General features: G+C 35.1%; 3 protein-coding genes across 4 annotated transcripts; 1 reads left to right on the forward strand and 2 right to left on the reverse strand.

Annotated features, from left to right (window-relative positions):
* Positions 1–9,386: 9,386 nt before the first annotated feature.
* Positions 9,387–12,645, forward strand: LOC111026053 (amino acid permease 6). Its single transcript, XM_022304023.2, has 6 exons — positions 9,387–9,600; positions 9,678–9,911; positions 10,002–10,095; positions 10,171–10,528; positions 11,685–11,912; positions 12,025–12,645. Exons 1-6 carry the CDS (start codon positions 9,477–9,479, stop codon positions 12,448–12,450), a joined length of 1,464 nt encoding a protein of 487 aa, XP_022159715.1. The 5' UTR covers positions 9,387–9,476; the 3' UTR covers positions 12,451–12,645.
* LOC111026043 (RNA-binding KH domain-containing protein RCF3) lies at positions 12,608–17,419 on the reverse strand. Of its 2 annotated transcripts, none has more exons than XM_022304012.2 (9): positions 17,253–17,419; positions 16,007–16,832; positions 14,951–15,415; positions 14,592–14,846; positions 14,066–14,386; positions 13,751–13,824; positions 13,562–13,673; positions 12,992–13,149; positions 12,608–12,878 (listed from the first exon to the last, which is right to left on the reverse strand). In XM_022304012.2, exons 2-8 carry the CDS (start codon positions 16,715–16,717, stop codon positions 13,006–13,008), a joined length of 2,082 nt encoding a protein of 693 aa, XP_022159704.1. In that variant the 5' UTR covers positions 16,718–16,832; positions 17,253–17,419; the 3' UTR covers positions 12,608–12,878; positions 12,992–13,005. The 2 variants fall into 2 exon arrangements, with proteins under 2 accessions (XP_022159704.1, XP_087975691.1); XM_088119565.1 differs by having other exon boundaries at positions 16,007–16,873.
* A 1,865-nt stretch (positions 17,420–19,284) lies between these two features.
* On the reverse strand, positions 19,285–19,590 carry PSRP6 (plastid-specific 50S ribosomal protein 6). Its single transcript, XM_022280365.1, has one exon. It carries the CDS (start codon positions 19,588–19,590, stop codon positions 19,285–19,287), a length of 306 nt encoding a protein of 101 aa, XP_022136057.1.
* Positions 19,591–23,239: the final 3,649 nt, after the last annotated feature.

Here is a 23,239-nt window from a genome sequence, read left to right on the forward strand (position 1 = left end):
CCCAATAACGACAATCCTTAGGGTTCACCGCCCCCCGCCCCCCGCCGCCGGCGGCCGAGGCGCTCTCCGTCTCCGGTCCGATAGCGACGGCCCAAGCCCATCCCCCACCCATTACGCGTTTTTTCTTTTTCCCCTCCTCCCTCAAAATTTGGACATCAATTTCCCTATTTATAATTTTTTTTTGCTAAATAATGTAATGTCCACAATTAATGTCCGACCGGACGTCGGTGATATTTTTTATTTTTATTTTTTTATTATTCCTCTTCTTACTTACCTCTAACAACAAAAACTCTTCATATATTAAATATTATTCCTCTTCCAACGCCGAACGGTGGTTTGGATGCCTCCTATTTTCTCCTCTATTTTTTTTTAATTTTCAAATATCATAGGCTTTACTATTTAAGTTTTTTAAAATGTGTTCCCACTTTCCGCTGGATTTAATGTTTTGATTTGTAGTTGAAAATTATAGCAGTGCAAAAGAGTTCATTTAAGTAACTAACTTTTGATTATAATTCAAAACATTTATAGTAATGTAGATGTACTTTTACATAGGATAGGAATTATTAAGGGGGAAAGTATGATTATTGTTTTGAGGGTTGAGATTGGTTTGGGAATTCTCTACATTATCACTAAAATACATAAACTCAAAAAAGTTATAATCTTTGCAACATAAGATTACTTGGACATATATTTCAATTTCCGCGAGGTAAATAAATTAAGAAATTACTTTGTAATGAAACCTAAATTGAAATATTGGAAAAAAAAATGAATGGAATATTTTTGCATTAATATCTGCAAATTGTACAGAAATCCCACATCACAGGAAAAGTCAAAATGCAAGCTGTGAATGTGATGATGGGTGGGGTGTGTCATGGGTGCACCTAATAAGCATTGGTGGTGTGCACCACTTTAAAGCTTAAACCCTCTTCTTGTTGTTTTTCTTTTTATTTTATTTATTTTTGTGTGTGTGTGTGCGCGCGCTGAAGAAATTTCTGAGAAAAGAGGAAGATTTTTAATTGGTTTTTTGAAAAATTATTTCGTTTCCATGGAATGGGCATTGGGCACCAAAATTGATAGCGATTAGCGAGGGAGAGAGAAAAGAAAGAAAGGGACAGAGACAAAACGGCGAGAAGAGGAACAAAGAGAGAGAAGAGAGAGTTGAAAATGGCTTTTCACCGGCCTTCCCCAAATCCAAAGGGCTGAAAATGCCTGCCAAAAACTACTTCCTTCTTCCCTCAACCAATCAAAACATGAACTTCTTCCTTCCCACATTGTTTCGGGTCCTTTCTGTATCTTCAAAATCCCCCCCAAGAAACCAGGCAACTTTTAGTTTTTACCTCACAGAAACCACCAAGAGAAACCCCCCTTCCTTTGCCTTTGTGTTTCTGGAATGGGTGTGGAGGACAGGTTTTTCTCTCCCCCACTATGCAATGGCCGCGCTGGCCTTGGTCCCCAAGAGGTAATTTCTATCTGCGCCTTTGTGAATCGAAGGTCGTTTTCGGGCATTTACAGATAGTGTTGCAGTACAATGTAGCTTCTCTCTGTTTAATCCTCTCATTGCGTGGAAAAAGGCAGACAGGATGGAGCCAGGCAAACAATACGTATATAAAATAGTTTCTTCTTTTTTCCCCTCTTCTCTTCTCTTAGTCCTCTCCCGGAGTGAGTGGGGAGAAAAAACAAAAACATTCATACCCCCTTTTTCAGTTATTGTTATTTTTGGGGGCTTTTCTGGGGTTTCCCTTGAGTTCTATAGGAGGATGAACGGCATACCATTCTTCATCGGTGATGGGTTTTCTGAAATCCCCATTTCAGCATAATGGGTGAAGCTTTTTTATGACATTCCAAATGTATGTATCGAGATAATGATGAGGATGCTGTATGCTTTCCAAATTTTCCATTTATTGGGTCGCGCCTTTTTTCCCTTATCAATTAATAGAAGCATATGTTCATTTCACTCTCTTGTTTTACCCTCTCCTCAGTCTTCTCCACCCCTCATTTATTTCCCTTTGTGTTTGTCTTCTTTTCTTTTGGTAACTGCCATGTTTGTTCTTTGCGTTTGACCTTCCCTAGCGTATTATTGGTTGTCAATGTTTGACACTGTTTGATGCAAATAAGGGAGTTTTGATTCTAAGATTTAGAAGAAGACAAAAACACTCTTCTTATTTTACAGAAGTGGCCACCCGCGTGGTTGGCTCACTGTAGCAATTCGAGTTTATGCTACTGTTTACAATTTGTTGTGTAGAGAATAAATTGGGGTAAGGGTTATCTTCAATTTGTTGTTTGCAGATGAACTTATTGCTCTTGGCAGGGGGTCTGTTCTGTTGATTTGTAGAATTATGTTCACCCAATATGCAGTATATGAAGATGATAATTCTGGGAATAAATTGATATTAAATATAGAGATTACAATTTATGTTTGAAATGTGGAGATTTCTGAGTTTATATCTTCAGAAATGAAGGTTTCTTGTCCTGTGATTTTAGTTGTTTTATAAGTTTCTCTCCCCAGTGCACTTCTGAACCTATTTTGACAATTCTAATCCATCAGTTAGATCGTGCAAATATGTTTTGTAGCATAAGATTTTGAAATTCATTGCTTGGATGGATACTCATAATACTTTCAATATTCTTATTTGATTCATATGGTCCAATATCTCAACACAATGAATCAATGTCTTTACATTTCTCTGCTTTTGGTTAGCAGAGAGAAATGTATGGAGCTCCTTAGACTAAGTAAATATGTTACCACTTATTCTTAACTGAATGACTTGTTTTGGTAGAATGCACACCTTTTGAACTCAGCATGCGGACTTAATATTCATCTTAGACTCCCTTCTACAATAGGAGAAATACATTTGATTTTCCAAGTGCTTTGCCCTCACTATTGAGTTGCAATGTTAGATAGCTGTCCATGCATATTGTCATTACAATCCTTACTCCATTGCTGAACTTCTGATGTCTTATCATATGTTGCTTGTTATGAGAGCTGGGAGCTCTTGATTGTAGCTTTTTCCATAATCATTCTTCCGTAGGTGAGGTCTACAGTACTTCTCTGTGTTGAGGAAATTGCTCTCTCATTTTGTTACAGAGAAAATGTCCCAATAAAATCCCATCAACCCCTACCCCATTCTGGCATATAAACTTTTCCAAGTGTTCCTGAATAGTAATGGAGCTCATCCTTTACGACAGAGGTACTTGTGTCAAGTTGAGAAAATCCATTAGCCCGATATTTGAATGGCTTTGTGACAATCCTACATGTGCTCCATCTTCTAGAATCCTAGATGCTACTTCGGCTTGATGTCATGAATTTTGTTTTCTTGCTGTTCTGAAACGCAGTATCTGTGGGGTGTTTGTTTGTTGTGAATTGTGTTTGTAATGTTAGTTTGAGGAAGGAAGAGTAGGCTTCGGTTTAGGTCGTGTCATGTAGTATCTCAGCTTCTAGGAAGACATAGAAAACGCCCCGTCATACGTTCACGGAATTACAATAATAATACAAGAAAGAGGATGGTAAGAGAAGAACCACATGGGTCGAAATTGTAATGAGAATAGAATTGCTGTGGTGCAGGCTGCAGGGTGGGGCTAGAATGTGTGATTTGAGGAAGCATGAAGGTTACACTTCCTACCTGTTTGATAATAACATGGAATAGAATAGTAAGCTAAGAAGCTGTAGAAAAGGGAGAAGGAAGGAAAGAGAAATGAGAATGATTGTTTGGATGAAGACTGGAGTAATGTTAGGGAGAGAGGGCAGGGAAGATTGAAGAATGAGAAAATGAATGTTGATGGGTGGTGGTTGGTGGTTGGAGTGGAAGGGTAAAGAGAAATTGAATGATGATATGATGTTATCATTGAATGCAGAGGAAGAAAGCAGAGTAGGGGTTTGGTTGGAAGAGGAAGAAGAAGAAGAAATGGCAGAAATGAGAAGTGTTGTGTGTGAAGCAAGTAAAATGACAGTGGAGTTGCAGAGTTTGCAGTTGCAGTGTGGTATTATTGGCAACTGCCCAGCGGAGGGGGCACTGAACAAACCACAGATCAGAGCAGTGTGATTTGATGGATGTCTGTCTGTTTGCCTCTGCTGCCTGACTTTTCTCTTACCCCTAACCCTCACATTTCCTCAATGTAGGGTCAAAACAAAACTACATTTTTTAAAAATGGCCTAACAGACCAGCTCTGGCCATTTTTTGCTGTATACCATTAAGTTTTCAGAAGAAATATCTATGGAAATTTAGTAGTGGGTGGTAAGAAATTTTCTTACTGCCCAATCACTAGGGCGATATTGAGTCCATTATACTATGTTTATTACATTGGGGCAGTGCAGTTTGGCAAGGACTTGAGGTTTCTTGGTAATATTGATTTAAAGGTCTTAAATTTAAATGTTACGGTGTTATTATTATTTTTTGAAATCCGTGTCAGTAGGAGTTTTTTTTTAAAAAAAAAAAATTCTAAATAGGTGGTTACCATGGTTTGAATCCATTCCCTTTAAGATATTTGCTATTTACATTGGCTCTTATTCATCACTAGGTCATCCAAAGATGATTTAATTCTTTTAATTAAAATTGATAGACACTGTTTAGAGAGGGGGAAGGTTATGTTTTAGAGAGTTGTTAAATACTGAAAGAAGTTGGAGGAAGAGAGGGATAAGTTAGAGAGTTATGTGTTAAGAGTGGCATTTAAGGTCGAGATAAGTGATAACTAGTAATTGATGCTCTCTCTGATTCGAACGTAATGATTTTGTATTAAAAAATATTATATATATGAAATTAATCATGGGCCGGGCTGGCTAAGATTTTGGGCCCTTCTTTGGATATGTTGGGCCGTACGGCTTTCAGAACATGGTTATGTGATGTCCTTTGGCAAGTTGATGGCAGGCAGCCGCATTAAATGCATTGCATTGCATGGTAATTTCGGAATTTATAGAATGATGAAAAGCATAACGAATTGGAATTTGGAATACTCAAATTAAATCTTGGGATTTGGAGCCTCGAAGGAGGAAGATTAGACTAATTAGAGTAGAAGTAGAAGATGAAATTATAAGCCTCCAGGCTCCAACTCCAAATTCCAACGCAAATTACAATGGTGCAATTTTTCCTTCCTATAGGGCTTATGGCACAAATTGTTACTCTAACTCATAGAAATCAATAGAAGTTAGACTTTTCTTTTTCTTATATCTGTGATTGTTCGAGTCAGTTTATGCTTATTTTGACTAATTTTACAGGGCAACTACTTGACCCTAAAATGTTTAGTGCCGTGAATCACATAGAAAGACGTGTAGAAATTACAAAAGCAAAGTAAGGATTAAAGCTGCCCAATTGCCAACAATCCCTCTCGCAGGTCACATCCCTATTGGAAAAAATGTCAAGGTATAAAATTTCTCCTTTCCTTTTGCGTAATCTCTGAATTCTGATTTATTTCGTCTATTATGGTCCTTCCTTCCCCCATATATATTCCACTTTAAAACAAACCAACAACAATAAAATGCCAACCAACATATTTAACTCCTACCTTCCGTCCAAGTGTATGCATACAAAACTACAAACTTCAATCATTCTCAACTCACAAAACTTATATAAATCTAATTTCTAATGTGACATAACAATATCAATATGTGACGAAAAGTCAAAGTATATACACAAACGCACGCAGTAGTTAATCCTAAGGCTGAATTAAATATGGTCATATTATATAAAACATAGATATATAGGTGGAAAAATTGGAAGGTTAAGACAAGGGTGGAGCCGTGAAGGAGAAGGGTGTTTTGGAAATGGAATATTATTATGGTTGTGTATTATAAAAGCAAGAGAGAGGGAAATTATAGAGTAGAATCATGTAGTGGTGGCATCGTCTGATCAATTTTGGTAGAAATTAGCATTAATGTGTGTTTATATATGTGCATGCATCTAACATTTACTCCGGCATATAGTTCGATAGTAATTTCGTATACTACGGTAGCATAGATATTACTCCCCTGTACTTAGAGAGAAAAGTTTCGAGTATCGTAACAACATGGATACTACTTCTAGAATTTATTTAATAATGATTTAATTAGGAAGAAAAATTTAGACTCCCGCATTGCATTCCATTACATTATCTTGATCCAAAAAGAAAAAGTTAGACACTTTACACACACGTGGTTATCACACCTTCATCTAAGATTCTCGGCACTAACGTGCCTTTGCCTTGGCTTGCCATCTCCAATTTATTCGTATCTCAAGAAGATAATTGGGCATTAGCTCTAGCAATTTTACGTTTGGTTTCACTATTTTTTTCTTATATATAATTGGATCATTTTCTCTCCTAATCAACGTTGGACTTTATTTGCGTTCTTTACAAATCCAACAAATAATAATTAATGATAATAATAATAATAATATTATTATTATTATTATTATGAAAATGGAAAAGTGAGTCTAATTATGGAAATGTAGAAAAATAGTGGGAGAAGATGTAGGCAAGGACAGGCAGTGTGTGTAAGCACGACACATGTTTTTCTCCTGCCCCAATATACTTTCTGTGCAATTTTTTTTTTTTTAATCTCTGCATTTTTCTTCCTCTATTTTCCAATTTTATAGAATTCCATATTCAAATTCTTAATTCAACAAAAATAATAATAATAATAATAAATAAATGCTACGACCTAGGCAGCCATATACCATGTTAAATTATAAACTTACCATTTTAATTAAAACTTAAACCGTAGAAATTTCGGTTATATTCTTAAATTTTAGCTAGATTCAAATAACTTAGAGCTTATTACTAACATAATTGTTGATATGACATATCTATTAACGAACATAGTATGTCAATGTTTTATCAATAGTATTATAAATAACCAAATATCTAAAGTTTGAAGGAAAAGAAAGCGTTGGAACTGAAAGTATTTAAAAACATATAGTAAATTTAATTAGATAATGGTACATTTAAGAGATGAGAAGTGCACCGCTTGGTTGAAGGGGCAGAGATTGTTGCAACGAAGCATGGCCTCATCTGCGGCCGGAATTTATTGCTATAATTAATGCTTAATAATAAATAACCTCTCGTTTCCACTTGCCACGTGTCCCCAATATTTACTACTAAACCCCAACCTCAAGCTTCCTCTACACATATTCTTCCTCATCCATTCCCTTACCCTTTTTGTCAATCTTTCTTTCTTTTTCCTTTTTTTCTCAATTATTATTATTATTATTATTCTAACTCACCTTCTAAATTCGCATCCAACAACAGTCCTGTGTTATTTTCTAAAAAACAAAAAAAAAAAAAAAAGAAGGGAAAAAACAACAATGATGTGTTTTACTCGTCACCATTAAAGTTTTTTTTTTATGGGAGAGAGAAATACAAAAATAACAGTATTTTTTAATTTAAAGAAAAGAAAGAATTGTAATTTTCTAGTGGCGGTAAGCATGGAGCTAGGATTTCGATTTAGGGCATTACTTGATGAGGTTTGATTTTTCTACTTCTTATTTCTTGTTTCTCCATTTCAGATTTTGAGAAACATAAAAGTTTAATTACTACTTCAGTTTTTCGTTTCTCATTTTTCTAAGAAACGTGTATAAAATTATGTAGAAATTTTGAAAACAATCTAATGAAGTTTCTTGTTTATCGTTTTCATTCCTAATTTTTTTCCTAAACAAAAATAAAAGTGGGTTAAAAAATATATTTTGTCCTTGTACTTTTATTAAACTAATAGTTTAGTCCCTTAATTTTAGTTTGTAACGATTTAGTTCGTATAATTTCAAATGGATAACAATTTAGCTCCTGAACTTTTGATGTAATTAATTTAGTCCTTATACTTTAAAATTTGTCATCAAAATTAAATGTTGATTTTTGTCGTATAACAATTTAGTCTTCGTAATTTATAAATATATTTAATCCATCATCAATGTATGGATTTACATATATAAGAAACTTAACAAAAAATTTTACGCTAAGAACTAAATCATTACAAACTTTAAACTCCAAAGACTAATTGTTTATATATTAAAGTTAATGGACGAAAATGTTACAAATCAGCAAGCGGGCTTAAACAATTTTTCTTTGTGCAGAGGGTACAAAAACCTATCTTTATTTATTATTCTCCATTGATGTTGTGATTCTGTTACTTACACAGAAGAACATTTCCCCAACTCCTATCCATATATTGACGTACATCTTAACACATATACACCAGAAAATATTATAACTAAAATCTCAAGGACAAAAAAAAAAAGTGAAGTAATTTCAAAGTATAAACCAATAACGAATTGGTGTAGTAAATGAGATTAAAACGTGAAATCATTATCAATAAAAATAATTACAATCAATTTCTCGAAACATTCTTAAGCATAAAGCATTAATGGGGTATTAGAAGAGGTAGATAGAGAAGCTAAGAATCATTATTCGATGCTAAGTTAATTTAATATATTTCCATTATCAGAATTATATATGCTTTTTGAAGTCACAGAAAATGGATGGAGGAAAACAAAAGGTGTTTTTGAATGTGGGGACTATGTAATTTGTATGATGGAAATTGGAGTTTTGGAGGGTTTTCTTAGCCACCCACCATTCTTGGTGCACCACATTACTTCTCTCTCAATAATTCCTCCCCACGACCTAATTTTTATTAATTTAAATTCTATTTTTGTGGACTTCAAAATAGTTTTTCTTTTTTCTTCCCTCTTTTCATATTGGGTTTTCGACTAATTATTACTAAATGTGTGTACGTTATTTCTTGGTTTTTTCCTCCTAATTATTACTAATGTGTGAATGTTATTTATTTACGGATAAACAAATAAGGAAAGGCACTCACCTTGTGCTAAGTTAGTAAATAATCACTGTTAACCACTTGGACAATTAAGAGTAATAAATAAATAAGTGAAAGTTTTCTTTTTTTTTTTTTAAATAAAAATGGTCGATTTTCTAATTGTGGTCTATATATATGTGTATATTTTAGTACAACATGTAGAATGAAGAATCAAACTTATAGTTAGAATGATATGTCAATTAACATTTAGTTATACTTGTTTTAACTAAAAAATAATAATGATAAATAAAATCTACATTTTGTTAATTATTTGACATTGTAGAGGGATGATTTGACAAATATATATATTATGTATTTTAGTTAATATGAACGTAACCCAACAACAATTAAAGACATTTTTAATTATTTTGTTCGAGATGGAGGGAGGGATTTTAATATTAGTTGAATGTAACACGTCAAAGGCAAGGGTAGGGAATAGGGAATAGAAAGGGAGAAAGAGGGGTCAGATTTGTTGTTTCAAGATCATTACTACACTTAAATAAGGATTTGACTTGGATTCTACCTTTCTCTTTCCAATTTCAATTTGAAAATCAGCTGACCCGACCCGACACTTATCCCCACTTTTTGCTTGCTATATTAATCATAATTCTCCCAACTCCACTTCCCATATCTATCACCTACACTACAAATCAAAACCAGAATAGTAGTAGTAGAAGTAGTGTAAGAAAAAAGAAGAGTTCCAAAAATGGCAGGTGTAGGAGATCAGCTGCGTAAGAATTTGTACCTGGAGCAGCATAACCCAGAAGCCGCCGCCGCCGCCGGAGACTCTGGCAAGAATTTCGACGACGACGGTCGAGTGAAGCGAACTGGTAATGAACAAGCCTAGCTAGAAAATTAAAAGAGATAAGAAAATCCCATTTTGATTTTGTAAATTTGAATTTATTAGGAACATGGGTCACGGCGAGTGCGCACATAATAACGGCGGTGATAGGGTCCGGAGTGCTGTCGCTGGCATGGGCCATAGCGCAGTTGGGGTGGCTGGTTGGCCCCGCCGTGCTGCTCGCCTTCTCCTTCATCACCTATTTCACTTCCACTCTGCTCGCGGATTGTTACAGAGCCCCCGACTCCGTCACCGGAAAACGGAATTACACTTATATGGACGTCGTCAAGGCTCACTTGGGTAACCCAGATTTATGCTTTTTTTTTTTTAATTAATTTTGGGTTTGGGATTTAATTAAACTTGGGTAATGGATATGGTCTGCGCATGCAGGAGGGAGAAAAGTGAAACTCTGTGGGTTGGCTCAGTACGGCAATCTGATCGGGGTTAGCATCGGCTATACAATTACTGCCTCTATTAGTATGGTGTAAGTGCTAATCCTTAAAATTAAGATTAAAGTAATTGGTAATTTGGTAATTTATGTGGAGTACTGCTACTGCAGGGCTGTGAAAAGGTCAAATTGTTTCCACAAGAATGGGCATAATGCGGAGTGCTCAACGTCCAATTATCCCTTCATGATATTGTTCGCTGGGATTGAAGTTATCCTGAGCCAAATACCCAATTTTCATAAGCTCTCGTGGCTGTCTATTGTGGCCGCCGTGATGTCGTTCGCGTATGCGTCGATCGGCGTCGGGCTTTCGATTGCGAGAGTTGCAGGTGGGAGACATGAAGGGACGAGCTTGACGGGGGTGAGGGTGGGAGTTGAGGTTTCGGGGGAGGAGAAAGTATTCAGGACGTTTCAAGCTATTGGGGATATTGCTTTTGCTTATGCTTACTCTACAGTCCTCGTTGAAATCCAGGTACTACTTTCACACTCAAGATTCGTTTGATAATGTTCTTGCGGTGTATTTGGTAACTAAGGACTCGTTTGATAATGTTTGTTTGGTAACTAATCTCATTTCTCGTTTCTAAGAAAAATATTGCAAATAAAAATGAAAGGGAAAACGAAAAGAGGGGGAACATTGAAAATAACATGTAAAAACACAAGACAGAATAGTGTAGCAAAGGATAGTCCAAAAAGCTTGAATAGTAACCCAAAGGATAGCCTAAATTATTAGCCAAACGTCAAAGAGTTGTTCACTTACGCTACGGGTCCAGTTTCAAAACCACAGCTTTGTTGTTTACTTGTACAAAATTTTAGTTTTAATTGAGTTTGCTACACGCAGTTTTTCCTCAACAAAACAAAACAACCAACTTTTAAGCTCTCCAGCCTTTATGTCACACCTCCTAAAAATAATAGACCTTTTTATGACAGCTAAAAGTAAAGATTATGGTAACGTTTGAAATCAACGGGGGGAAAGGCAACTTTTTAATTGTTTATTTAAAAAAATTGGTTGTCTAATGGAAACAAAAAGGAGCTACTGCCTACTGAGGAGTTTTTCTCTAGAAGGAAGAATAAAGGGGGAAAAGTAGGTGGTTTGCTTTGGGCGAGGGGTAAAATAGTAAATTCGTAAAGAAGAAACACACGAAATCTGATTTTAGGGTTTGGATTAGATTCCGTATGGACCATAGAAATTGGAACCGGGAGGGCCAGGTCCAGTGCACTGTGAAGGCAAGTGCAAGCGCCCTTTCTTCTGGGTTTGGCCATGGCCATGGCCTGCCCACCGATTCATCAGTAGTCATCAGATCACAGAGTTTCGTTTGGACTCGAGCCGACGGTCCAACCAACTTCTTCATGTGGAGCCCTCAAACCCGAATCATACATTATTATTTAAATCTCCAGTCTCCTTCATTACTGCCCAAACAGATGCTACAATTTTGATGATGTTCCAACTCCTGTCTGTTGCATCACTGTCCCACCACATCCTCGCCATAAAGGCGGGTGCCTTGGCCCAGCATGTTCCTTTTCTTTTCCAGTGTCGCATTCAGACAATAATACTATCCTGCTAAAACCAATGGGTGAGAAATGAAATCCAAAACTAACTAGCTTCGGTAACTTTATCTGATGAATTGCAGGACACTTTGAGATCAACCCCACCAGAAAACAAAGCAATGAAGAGGGCAACTTTTGTGGGCATCTCAACCACCAGTCTCTTCTACATACTCTGCGGCTGTGTTGGTTATGCAGCATTTGGAAACAACGCACCGGGAAATTTCCTTACTGGCTTCGGCTTCTACGAGCCCTTTTGGCTCATTGACTTTGCCAATGTCTGTATTGTTGTCCACCTAGTCGGTGCTTACCAGGTGAAATCACCCGACCCCGACATGAATCCTATTTTTCGAGCTCCAACTAATCTCTGTACTCCCCATCAGCTTATGTCTTGAGCTCTTTCTAAATGAGTGCTACAATCTGCAGGTCTTCTGCCAGCCTGTGTATGGGTTTGTGGAAAAATGGTGCAGCACAAAGTGGCCAGAAAGCAAATTCATAACAACAGAGCACCTCATCAACTTACCTTTCCATGGAGAGTATCAGCTCAGCTACTTCAGATTGATCTGGAGGACAGCATATGTTATAGTGACTGCTGTGATAGCTATGATATTCCCATTCTTCAATGATTTCTTGGGATTGCTTGGGGCAGCTTCATTTTGGCCATTGACAGTTTACTTCCCCATAGAGATGTACATCGCAAGGACTAAATTGCCCAGATTCTCTTTCACCTGGACCTGGCTGAAGATATTGAGCTGGGCCTGCTTGGTCATTTCAATAATCGCTGCTGCTGGATCAATTCAAGGCCTGGTCCAATCAGTCAAGACATACAAACCCTTCAAAAATCAGCAATGATTAGTACCAAATTCACAGTAATCTTAAAAACACCACTTCCAGAAGCATATTATCGTTGAGTGAGTTTGAATTTAACAATGTAACAGACAGCCTCAACATTATGAAGATATGTTTTAAGAATTGAAAAAAAAAAGAAAAAAAAAAAGAACAATGCAAATTATCAATAAAATTCAATATCCTTGAGCAACGCTGCAACTACAACTATCTGCCCCCAAGAACAATTTTTGCAGTCAAAGGAGCCACAATTTTCAAATGCCTATAGGTATCGCTAGGCTTTGTTTTTACATATAGAGATGAACAATGTCACACGGCCGTTAAGCCTTTGTCAAAATTTCCAGATTATGGCAAAACAAACTGCCCCAAGGTGTATCAGCAGTTAATATTTTTCTGTGCTACATGCTACATCTCCTCTCCAAATCATCATATACCTACAATCAAGAAAGAAAATTCCACTAAGACGAAAGGAAAGGAGACAAGCCAGCACATTGCCCTCCAATTAACCAATATTTAAGTAGCCAAATAAGGTAAGCTACACGGTTACCTGAATGTATCAAATCAGCCAGACTCGTTCTCGCTGATTACAAAAGCTTGAATAAGACTCTGGGCAGCGTGGGTCTGCTCAGGTGTTCCAGAAATGATAATCACGGTTTCAACTGCTCCTTGCTTTGGTTCAGTAATTGTAATTTTTGCATCAGAAATCTAAAAGAAAATGCGTCATGTGAGATTGCTGCAGCTAAAATAAATATCTACATTTCAATTGATTACTAATTAGAACCTCATTTTCATACAAGTGCTAATACATTCAACCATGAAAGGATACAAATCCCAATTATAAGAACTTCAAAGAAAATATATCTAGAGTACATGACTAGCCTCTAGGATTTTCCTTCTTTTTCTTTTTTCTTCTCTTCTCTTTTCTACTATTTTTTTCTTTTATCAAATATAAAACAAGGACTCAGCAATTGCGGTAAGAGATAGCATCCATATAATGCCATGAGCTATAAATCACCTTAAATATGCATTTCTTAAAAAAAAATTCTAATCAAATATGTAGTATTCTAACTCTCTTTTTTATTATTTTTATCTAAAACATAGAAGTGGACAATCATACCTGACGAATCTGTTTCAAACATTCCCCATTCTCTCCACAAATAACAGGGACAAGGTTTCGAGGAACAACCACTTCAACAGTGGTGCTCGTAATAATAGCAGGATTATTTAATCTGCATAAATAAAATAAAAATAAAACACTGATATATCCATAGGCAAGCTTAAGTAATTTAAGTCACAGATATCGAACCCTCCAAATCCACCAATTCTTCTGTGAGGGGCTCCGGCAAAGTCTCGCAAGCCAACACCACCTTCAACCAGTCCCTAAAATACAGTTAAGAAGAAAGACTAAGATTATCAACCTCCGAAAATATCGTAACTAGTCATATTTATAAAAAGGATAAACCAATGATATGAAGTACAGATAATAAATTTAGACCAACACCAGTCAGATAATAAATTTCTAAATAAAGGAATATTTAGAAGAATATTCCTTTATTTGGCTGAAATATAATCACAAATATAGACACCAAAAAACAATTACTAAAAAGAATAAGTACAATACCTGAGAGCTCCATGGTTTTCTATCAGATAAAAGAGGAACACCTGGCCTGTGAAATGGAGGCCGATCATCCCGCAAATCACCAAGTGAAGGGATGCCACTAAGAGCATCAAACTTGTTAAATGAAGGGCCTAAATTTGAAAAGATTCCTGGAGGTGATAATTCCCTCCTTCCAAAATATGAAGGAAATGAAGAAAGTCGATCCATGAATGCAGGATTTGGATGACTATTAACTGATGGAAATGCATCACGAAAGAAATGATGCCTCAACCGAGTAGTAATCTGCATCATAGCATCTTGAACTGCTTCAGGTTCTCCATTCATCTGTCAGTAAAGTGACATGTAGGTAATTTTTAAAGTTAGATGCTTAAATGCCAGATTATGAAGGATAACCCAAATCCCGTACCCAAAATAGACAAATGGGAACTACTTTGCAAAAATCTGCAATGATATTATCTTAACTCAGCAAAAATTGTACGACCCTGACATCCTGTTCATATTAAGTGATATATGCAACAGATGAACAAACCTGAACCACTTCTTCATCTTCCCCAGCACACTTTGGAACCTGCTCCTTTCCTAAAATGCGAATATATGCACCAGTCGACTTTCTCATTTCAGCTATGATGGAACCACCCTTCCCAAGAAGACAACCAATTTGATTGGAGGAGACCAGAAGCCTAGCTACCAAGTTCTGCTCCTTGCTATCTGGTACAGCCTTGACAATCCTGGCCTGAACGCGAAAAACAGCATCTTGCACGGGTGATATTCTATCTTCTGGATGCTGAAAAGTCAATGAAAAATGACCTTGTAACAATCTATAAATGCAAAAATTACAAATGATCAATAAACCTCATCATTCAAATACTCAATGAATTATTACCATACCGCAGGACCAGATACAAGTATAATGCGGTCTTCTGAGTCCAAGGCGCCTTCAACCACTTTGATGTCGCAGCCTGTCTCTTGCTGAAGAGTCTTTACCACGGCTCCTCCTTTTCCAATCACATTTCCAACTCTCTCAGTAGGGCACAATAAGCGAAAACTTAAAATTTCAAGAGAAGGTTTCAATCGACCAGGAATGCTGGTTTCATACTGTTTAGGAGCAAGAGAAGGTGCACTAGAATGAAAATTTCCAACATCACGAGGCACAGAGTAAGGTCCTCCATGAGTATACGAAGAACTACTACCCAGAGGATATTCGTGACCCCTAGAGAGAGACTGTCCAGATGAATGCAATGACTGTGCACTCATGCTCGAGGAGACAAGATCACTCTCATGGGCTGAATTTTCCATTAGCTGCTGAGAAACAAGTTCAAGAGCTTTCTTCACCACATCAATTCCCCCGATAATCTGCATCCATATCATTAATCATATCATTAAAGAAGTGTAAATAAAAATTTGGCATTGGGAACAAATCTTTTGTTTGGGTATTTCCCCCTAAATCCAAGCCACAAAAATTATGAGCCTTATGGCTAAAATAACTCTAAGGTATGCCACCTCCACAAACCACCATTTTCTTTCTATGAGTTTAGTATGAGATAAATGTACAAGTTTCTAAAATATTACTTCACAATGTCCATCAGGAGACAGAAGTGAAAAACTGCAACAGCATCACAAACCAGCAGTCAGGCAAAGAGTATTCTGTAAAATGTTTTATTTCTTTTTCCTTTTAGGTTCATCATTAATATGGGTACTCAATTTATCAAAAATAGCTGTCATAATTATACTGACAACCAAACTAGCAATAATAAAAACATTACAGGAAGCTGAGAAATTTCACAATGGATACTATGTTAATGAAGCCAAATTAACCACTTGAGCGTTGCAAAAACTTTTCCCAAGTACCAAAATTTAATTAAACAAGTTGAATTGAAAAGATGCAGAAAATTTTGAAAATAAAAAACAAAAAAAAGTCAACATAATCGTGCCCTTCAAAATTACCTGAACTAACTCATCACTGGATGCTGTAAAGGAAGGAAGTTTGTCCCTTGGAAGAATCCTAATTTGTGCTCCACTGTCAGATGACATTTGTTTGACTACACTGCCACCCTTCCCCAATAGGCACCCAACTTGACTAGAAAGAACAAGCAATCTTAAGACAAATGTAGACATCTTATCACCTTCAACATCTGTTCCATCCACCTCTGGTTCTTCATCAAAGATTTTCTCAGAAACAAGAAAGAGGGCTTTCTGCAATTGCAAGTTTGTAACCTCCTTCCGAAATTTAGCATCTTCCACAGGAAGAGAGTCTTTATCTTCTTTCTTTTTCTGCTCAGCAATATCACCTTCATTCTCCTCGACTTCAGAATTTTTGTTGTCTTCCTTACTATTCTGCTCAGGGTTCACTTCAGTTTCTTGATTAGAACCTCCAACGACTACTATCCTCTCATCACACCCAGGGATAGGGTCCTCTACTCTGACTTCTACACCTGTTTCTTCACGAATTTGTGATAAAACATTCCCATCTCTTCCTATTAGACTGCCAATCCTGGAAGCAGGAAAGAGGACACGAAAGACAGCATAGCCAGGAGATAATTTCAAGGATTGATTTTTGGAACGAGAACCTGATGACTTTTGCCACTTTCCTTTCCCATTAGGCTTGACAAAGTTCCGATCGCGTGATCTCTTTGAAGGAGTCAATGGAGCAGACATTCCTACTACTAATACAGAATAACTGTTCCGAATCGATTAACAGATGAAAAAGAAAACTGAAGCTCAGAGGCGTCCTGTGTTAGAAAACCAGCAAGTACACTGACCCCAATTGCATCTACAAAACACATTCGTTGAATAACTTAAGCAATTTGCATTCTGAAAATGAAGGAAAATGGCATTAAAGAAACGAAGAAAAACCTAGAGCCAAGAAATGGGAAAACTGTATTGCTAGACTCCGCTAAGGAAATGCAGTAAATAGAAAGCTCGCCAAATTGGGAACCACCCTGGAAGTGGAAAAATACACTCTCACACACATACACACGCATAGATACAACATCCTCTGCCTTCCATCATAAGAAATTACAAATGCACGAGTTTGAGGAAAGGTAGGGTTGTGAATCTTGATTGATTGCCCAAAAGAAGCAAGTAAAATGACCCGAAAAGTTTCAATTGTGGAGGCCCAGCTCAGGCAAGATAATCGAGATAATGAAAAGCTCTAACAAGAGTAAGAACATCCGATACTAAAAGAACTTACAGTTGCAGAGTTTTACGTGATTCTGGGTCGACGACCTCCGCCTTCAATGGAAATTCCAGTTTTCTGCTCGCGAAATGGTGTCCAGTTTTAAGCTTCTGTGCAAAATAAGTTGGAGAAGCGTGCGAAATCCCTAACACTCAAATTCCACAAAAGAAATCGAGAGGTTTTGCGTTTGCATTATTTTTTGTGTGCTGGTAACGCCCATTCGGGTCGGGGCCTTTGAGACGGACCTGACCAGATGGTTTCTTACGCCGCTCTTATTACGGGCAGGTTGTCCGACCCGACCCATATAATGCCCCGATTTTAAAATAAGCGCTTTTTTTTTTTTTTTTTTTGCGAAAGCATGAAAATAAGCTTTTCTCCCTCCTCATTGTAATTTTTACAGTTAAATATTACCATGCTTTTATCAGAATATAATATATATATATATATATATATATATATATATTAACCATGCTAAATTAGACAGTTTCTTCTCAAAAAAGCATGTTAAAATGTTGTTGGTGTTGAATATATTTTCACAAGGAATCTCTTAGATAGTATGTTTGAATCCACGCTCATCTATTTTTATTTCTAAAAGAAGTAAGAACAATATATTGAGAACTATTGTTTGTAGGTAAAATTAAAACTAATTTACATTAATATGAACTTTACGTTCTTTTTTAGTATAATATGAACTTAACTTGGTAGATAAAGCATCTAATCATCTAATGTGTGTGTATATATATATAATTTTATTATAATTTTGTACATGTAAAAGATATAATATTAATTTTCAAATCAATCATCTTTTTTTCAGTACAACAAATGTGGGGATAGGGATCGAATCTCCGAACTTAAGAAAATGAATAAGGTACCTTGCCTATGCTCATGTTGCTCAAAATAATCATCCTTATTTGGATAATATCTATCCAATTTTTTGTATTTGGTTTTGAGAGAAAAACAAATTTTGATTTATTTATAGCATATATAAAAGACATAGTAGAGGGAGAAAATTTTTGTTTCAAATTTACCCTTTATTTGTAACATATGTGCTAAATCTACCCTTTCATTATTTGATTATAAATTTAAAATATATATAAATCATGATTATAAATTGTTTCATGTGCATCCCATGTTTCTTACTAGTTTTTATAAAGCTTTGTGGAGTCCTTCAATTAAGTCTTTTCCTTCTACATGCCATAGTCGGTCACAATTGTTTCTCCATAGGATAGATAACATGATTTTCCCTTATACACTCCCATATTATTCTTATGATCATATGATTCTCACTCTCCCATTTAGCAAGTCTTTTTTTATTTTCTATCTTAATCTCGCATCAATTTTTATATGATTTTCATTGTGGATGTTATCGAACAATGTAAAAGTTACTTTTCTTTCCAATTTTACTTCCAAACTTGTTGTAGTGAATACAAACTTTTAAAGAATTTTATTTATGTTTCACAGTTTGTTTTCACTTTCTTTAAGCAGATGGAGCCTTATAAAGAGACATAACAAACACGCAACACAATACTAAATGCATACAAGTGAAGCTGCAATAAACTTCAATCCATAATTGGATATGATGAAAGATTCCAGACTCACAATTTTCTTAACGAAACATGAGAACGAATTTATTCAGTACATCAATAATCAACCTAACCAACATGTAAAAAATAATTGAAGTAATTTGATTAAAATTCTTCGAATTATTCCATGAGTTCTTATGGAGATTCTCCAACGTTAGGTCGTTTCTCCGAGTACTCTTAAATTGGCTCTCCAGAGCCTCCAAAATCAAAGCCGAGAACAATTTTTCTATACAGAAAGGATTAGGGTTCTGCATCCGCTCCTCGCAACAAACATTTCCATCGAATAGGTTTGACTCGATAAATTAATCGAGTCGCATATCATCAATTAAAAAAAAACAATTCCAGATAGCAGCATTGGCTTAATAGAGATTGAAGAGCCACACAATTCCTCAACCAAAATCCAGTTCAAGAGTCGGTGATACAAACAAATAAAACAGGAAAAGGAACAGAGAGAGTTACTGGTGTTACTCGCTAGTAGGCGGTGCTTGTGCGGCTGCCTCGACATTGGCGTCGCCGGAGACTGAAGAAACCAAGGTCCAGTCCGGAGGGAGAGGCGGCAGAGGAGGATACACAGTTGGCTGGCGCCGGATGTCCCACGGCTGAGTTTTCCGCGGCCTCGTTTTCATGTGATGTGCAGTCGCCTTCTTGGTCGGCCTTGACGAGCATTCAATCACCAAATTGCCGCCGGGGCACGGAGGTAGCTTGCTTGCAGATAAATCCGGCAATGGCGGAACCGAAATCCTGCAGCCGAAAAAAGTGGAAATCGACATGGTTGGTTCCTTCTTCGCTTCGGAGCGAGAACGCGAGAGGGCAATGGAGACCTGTCAAATGGGATTACATACGTTATCTTCGTTTTTTCTGATTTCCCTTTTAAAACGGAAAATAATATTTGGGTCATGGGCCGGTTCCATTGTTTGGATCATGGGCTTCTCCATGGGCCTTCTGCTATAAATTAATAAATAAATAAGATAATATATTTTAAATTTATTTTTTAACTAATGGATAGCAATATGCTGCATGAATCATGGATTAAATTGAGGAGCTTTCATTGTTTCTAATAAATTTATTTTTTCCATCCGAATAGAAGCAAGACTGAGTTTTTTAAAAGATAAAAAAAGTGAGAATGTCGGAGGAGCAGAGTGCAGAGCGCTTGACTTTGGCATATTTGGGTCGGAAAATGGCCACTCTAATTATTGCGTATTATATACTATACTCATTATATATTCCACATTAAATCTACGTAGAAAATTGAAATATAATCTTTTTAAACTCAATGTTGGGTCAACGTAACTGGGGTGGTAACTGGCTTTCTTTACTTTTCCTGAATCTGTGGAAAAATAAACTATATATTATTTTTAATTAGAAGGATGTGATGGTGCAGACAAAGAGCCATAAGCTGAGTAGTCAAAAGCTTGGAAACTGTGCGACCTTATGATATATATTAATCAGTTAATTTCATTGATGGCTCAACAATACTTCATCTAGTTTTACGTGCATAGTGAGACATCTCCTCATGTTGTAAAGTCCTCATTCAGTTAATTTATCTAATTCATGTATCTAATCTTCTTAAATTGATAATCCTATTTTACAGATCTCTTCATAAGTCTATAATTATATATATTTTTATCTAGTTTTAAACATAAATGTTACTGGTTCTACTTTTCATTTCACTTAAAACGTTGTATCACTATGTTGTTCTTAATTTATTTATACTATAGTAAAAAAAACATATAATTATAATAGTTAAAAACTATTGCTAATGTTAATCTGATTGCGATCAGTACTCATTCAAAAATATATATTGACAATATTAATGTGTTTTAAAGATGTATTTTACTAATTATATTTGTTTTGTTTTGTTTTTCCCAAAAAAGAAACTCAACCCCACGTAAAACTACGCTTATATTTATCAAAATAATAATCAGGGTTTTTTTTAATCATTTGTTTGTTGTTTTCCGTTCTATTGTTTATTGTTTCAATTTTTTTTCCAATTAACAAAAATATAACCACGTGTCTGGTAATTGTTTTTTTCTTTCTTTCTTTGTGTTTGAAACAATAAATGGAAACATATTTGATAATAATTTATAAAATTTTTTATTTTCTAAAATTTTAAATTAAAAGTAAGTTTGATATGAAAAATAAACTTTTAAATTAAATATTTAAAATGTTTTACATTGTTATATTTATTTTTTTATATCTATTATACATTTTATAAGTAAAACAATGATAATCTACGTTTTAAGAAAAAATGGAAATAGAAACCAGATGCTTGATTTTGTTATTTCCATCGTTTTGAAAACGTTTATTTAAAATGAGAAACCTACCAAAAGAACCGTTATTAAGTGGTTATATTTTTTTAAAAATATAAACAATAAACAAGAAATTAAAATATTATCAAATAGATCGTTAAAATATCTGACAAATTTAAATTCAAAGGTTAGTTTTGGAATTTTCTAAAATATAATTCTAAACCCAAACGTATGAGCGTTTGAATTTTCTTTAATATATCCCAGGCTCATTCCCGTGAGCCTGTTTTTTTTTTTTTTAAAGTGGAAATTTAAAACAAACAAAACAACCGAAGGATCTGCATTTTAAAAACATAGCATAATTAATATTATTGAGAATTAGGTTAGGTGTTGAATCGAAAGTGAGGACAAAAAAGGGAAACGACAGGCTAAATAAATAATGGGAGTTGTTAGTTTAGTAGTTAATTAGGAATTAGGATGGCCTTTTTCATTTGGTTGCCTTTGCCATCCGCATTAGCTCCAAACGCCACCAAATTCAAACCAAACGCAGCACAAGTTTCCAAAATTTTGTCCATTTTTTACCGTATCAATTTTCACGTTTCGAATCAATGCTTTTCCTTAAATACGGGTGCTTTATTTTGAAATCAAACACATAATAATTACCAAAACTCGGCTGCCCATAGAAACCAATGAACAAGGGTTAATAAGGATTTGTTATATTTTAGCATTTATATCTTCAAATGTAGTTTCCACCATTAGTTTGGAAAATAATCTTCATCCTTGAGAATCAAAAGGTAAATAACCTTCTTTAATTTTTTTTTAACTTCTTGGATGGAGACATGGACGAGTCCTACATGGACAAAAATGGGTATAAACTCTTTTTTGTTTTACCGTGCTAATTTCTTTCCCATGTTAATAATTAATATAATATCAGTTTTAATTTATCAATTACAAATGAGTGCAAACCCCTTCGCAAGCCATGGAGTTGTTACAAGTGCTTGCATCGTCAAACTTTTGATTTCATATTTTTTATATTTTATCATTTTAGTAACTATACCTGGAATTTATGTCGTTTTAATTAAATGCTATCTTTACATATTTATTTATTGCATTTTGAAAAATTATACAAACCAAATATGAATTATAAAAGAAGTCATCACAACTAAACCATTGAAATTATATAAATTATTAAATTAGTTGTTGCATTTATACCTACAAAATCATGAAAGTCTTGCAATTAACTCAACTACTAATAATAGTATTAACTCACTTAATTGGTTAAAATATATATCATCAACTAAAAAATGTCAAATAAGTCAACTTGAGCATAGTTCAATTATTTGTTGAAATATATGCTCTCAGCGAGTTTAAATTCTCATCTCAAACATTGTTGTACTAAAAAAAAGTACAAGTTCAAAATTTTGATTCACGCCCCACATGTTGTTGAACTAACAAAAATATACTAATAGTGCTGCTGTATTTAGCACATCCATAAATATTGATTTGCATAGTTATTTGTGGTACCATTTACATTGAAAGTTTAAAACTCAAACTTTCAACTTTTTACTTATATTTATTACCATGCACACGCTACAATAAAAGAAGGCCTACAGCGACATTATTTAGAGAAGAAAATAATTTTCATCTTTGCCGATGAGATGAAAAAAAATTTGTGGCTGCAAAAGCGACGTAAAATAAATTCATTGTTGCAAAAGCGTCGAAATTGAAGTTATATATTTTTATAGAAAGTGACAAAATTTTACCTTCTTATATATTATTTATACATAATATTTAAATTTTAAACATTGGCCTCCAGTTTTGAAATCCGAAAAATGATTTTAAATTCTTTAGGTTGTTTGGAACAAGAAAGATTTGAAATGAATTAAATTAGATTTCTTTGTTTGGATCTTAATCGAAAATGAAAAGAAAATAGAAATTTTATTGATTTAGACTTTTATTCTAAATTTATTAATTAGAAATTAAGATATGACCAGATAATTATATCAAATCCTGCAAAATCCAACGTGCTACGAAATAGTGGAATTCACCTACAAATATTTCATATTAATTTTTTTTAGAGTATAATTTTATATATTTTCTCTTGTACAACATACGAGGATGGAAGTTCGAAACTTATGACCTCTTGGTCAGAGATAGATACCTTAACCATCCG

This window comes from Momordica charantia (assembly GCF_013281855.1).
Source record: "Momordica charantia cultivar OHB3-1 chromosome 11 unlocalized genomic scaffold, Mcharantia_2.0 BLBB01000011.1, whole genome shotgun sequence".
Taxonomy (NCBI): domain Eukaryota; kingdom Viridiplantae; phylum Streptophyta; class Magnoliopsida; order Cucurbitales; family Cucurbitaceae; genus Momordica; species Momordica charantia.

What these genes read in the sequence shown, in the direction of transcription:
- LOC111026053 (XM_022304023.2), top strand. Translation starts at nt 9,477, where the DNA reads ATGGCAGGTGTAGGAGATCAGCTGCGTAAGAATTTGTACCTGGAGCAG. An exon ending in ACTGCCTCTATTAGTATGGT is followed by an intron (nt 10,096 to 10,170) that starts GTAAGTGCTAAT and finishes CTGCTACTGCAG; the next exon opens with GGCTGTGAAAAGGTCAAATT. An exon ending in CAGTCCTCGTTGAAATCCAG is followed by an intron (nt 10,529 to 11,684) that starts GTACTACTTTCA and finishes GATGAATTGCAG; the next exon opens with GACACTTTGAGATCAACCCC.
- LOC111026043 (XM_022304012.2), bottom strand. Translation starts at nt 16,717, where the DNA reads ATGTCTGCTCCATTGACTCCTTCAAAGAGATCACGCGATCGGAACTTT. An exon ending in CCAGTGATGAGTTAGTTCAG is followed by an intron (nt 15,416 to 16,006) that starts GTAATTTTGAAG and finishes ATATGGATGCAG; the next exon opens with ATTATCGGGGGAATTGATGT. An exon ending in GTTTGAAACAGATTCGTCAG is followed by an intron (nt 13,150 to 13,561) that starts GTATGATTGTCC and finishes ATTTTCTTTTAG; the next exon opens with ATTTCTGATGCAAAAATTAC.
- PSRP6 (XM_022280365.1), bottom strand. Translation starts at nt 19,590, where the DNA reads ATGTCGATTTCCACTTTTTTCGGCTGCAGGATTTCGGTTCCGCCATTG.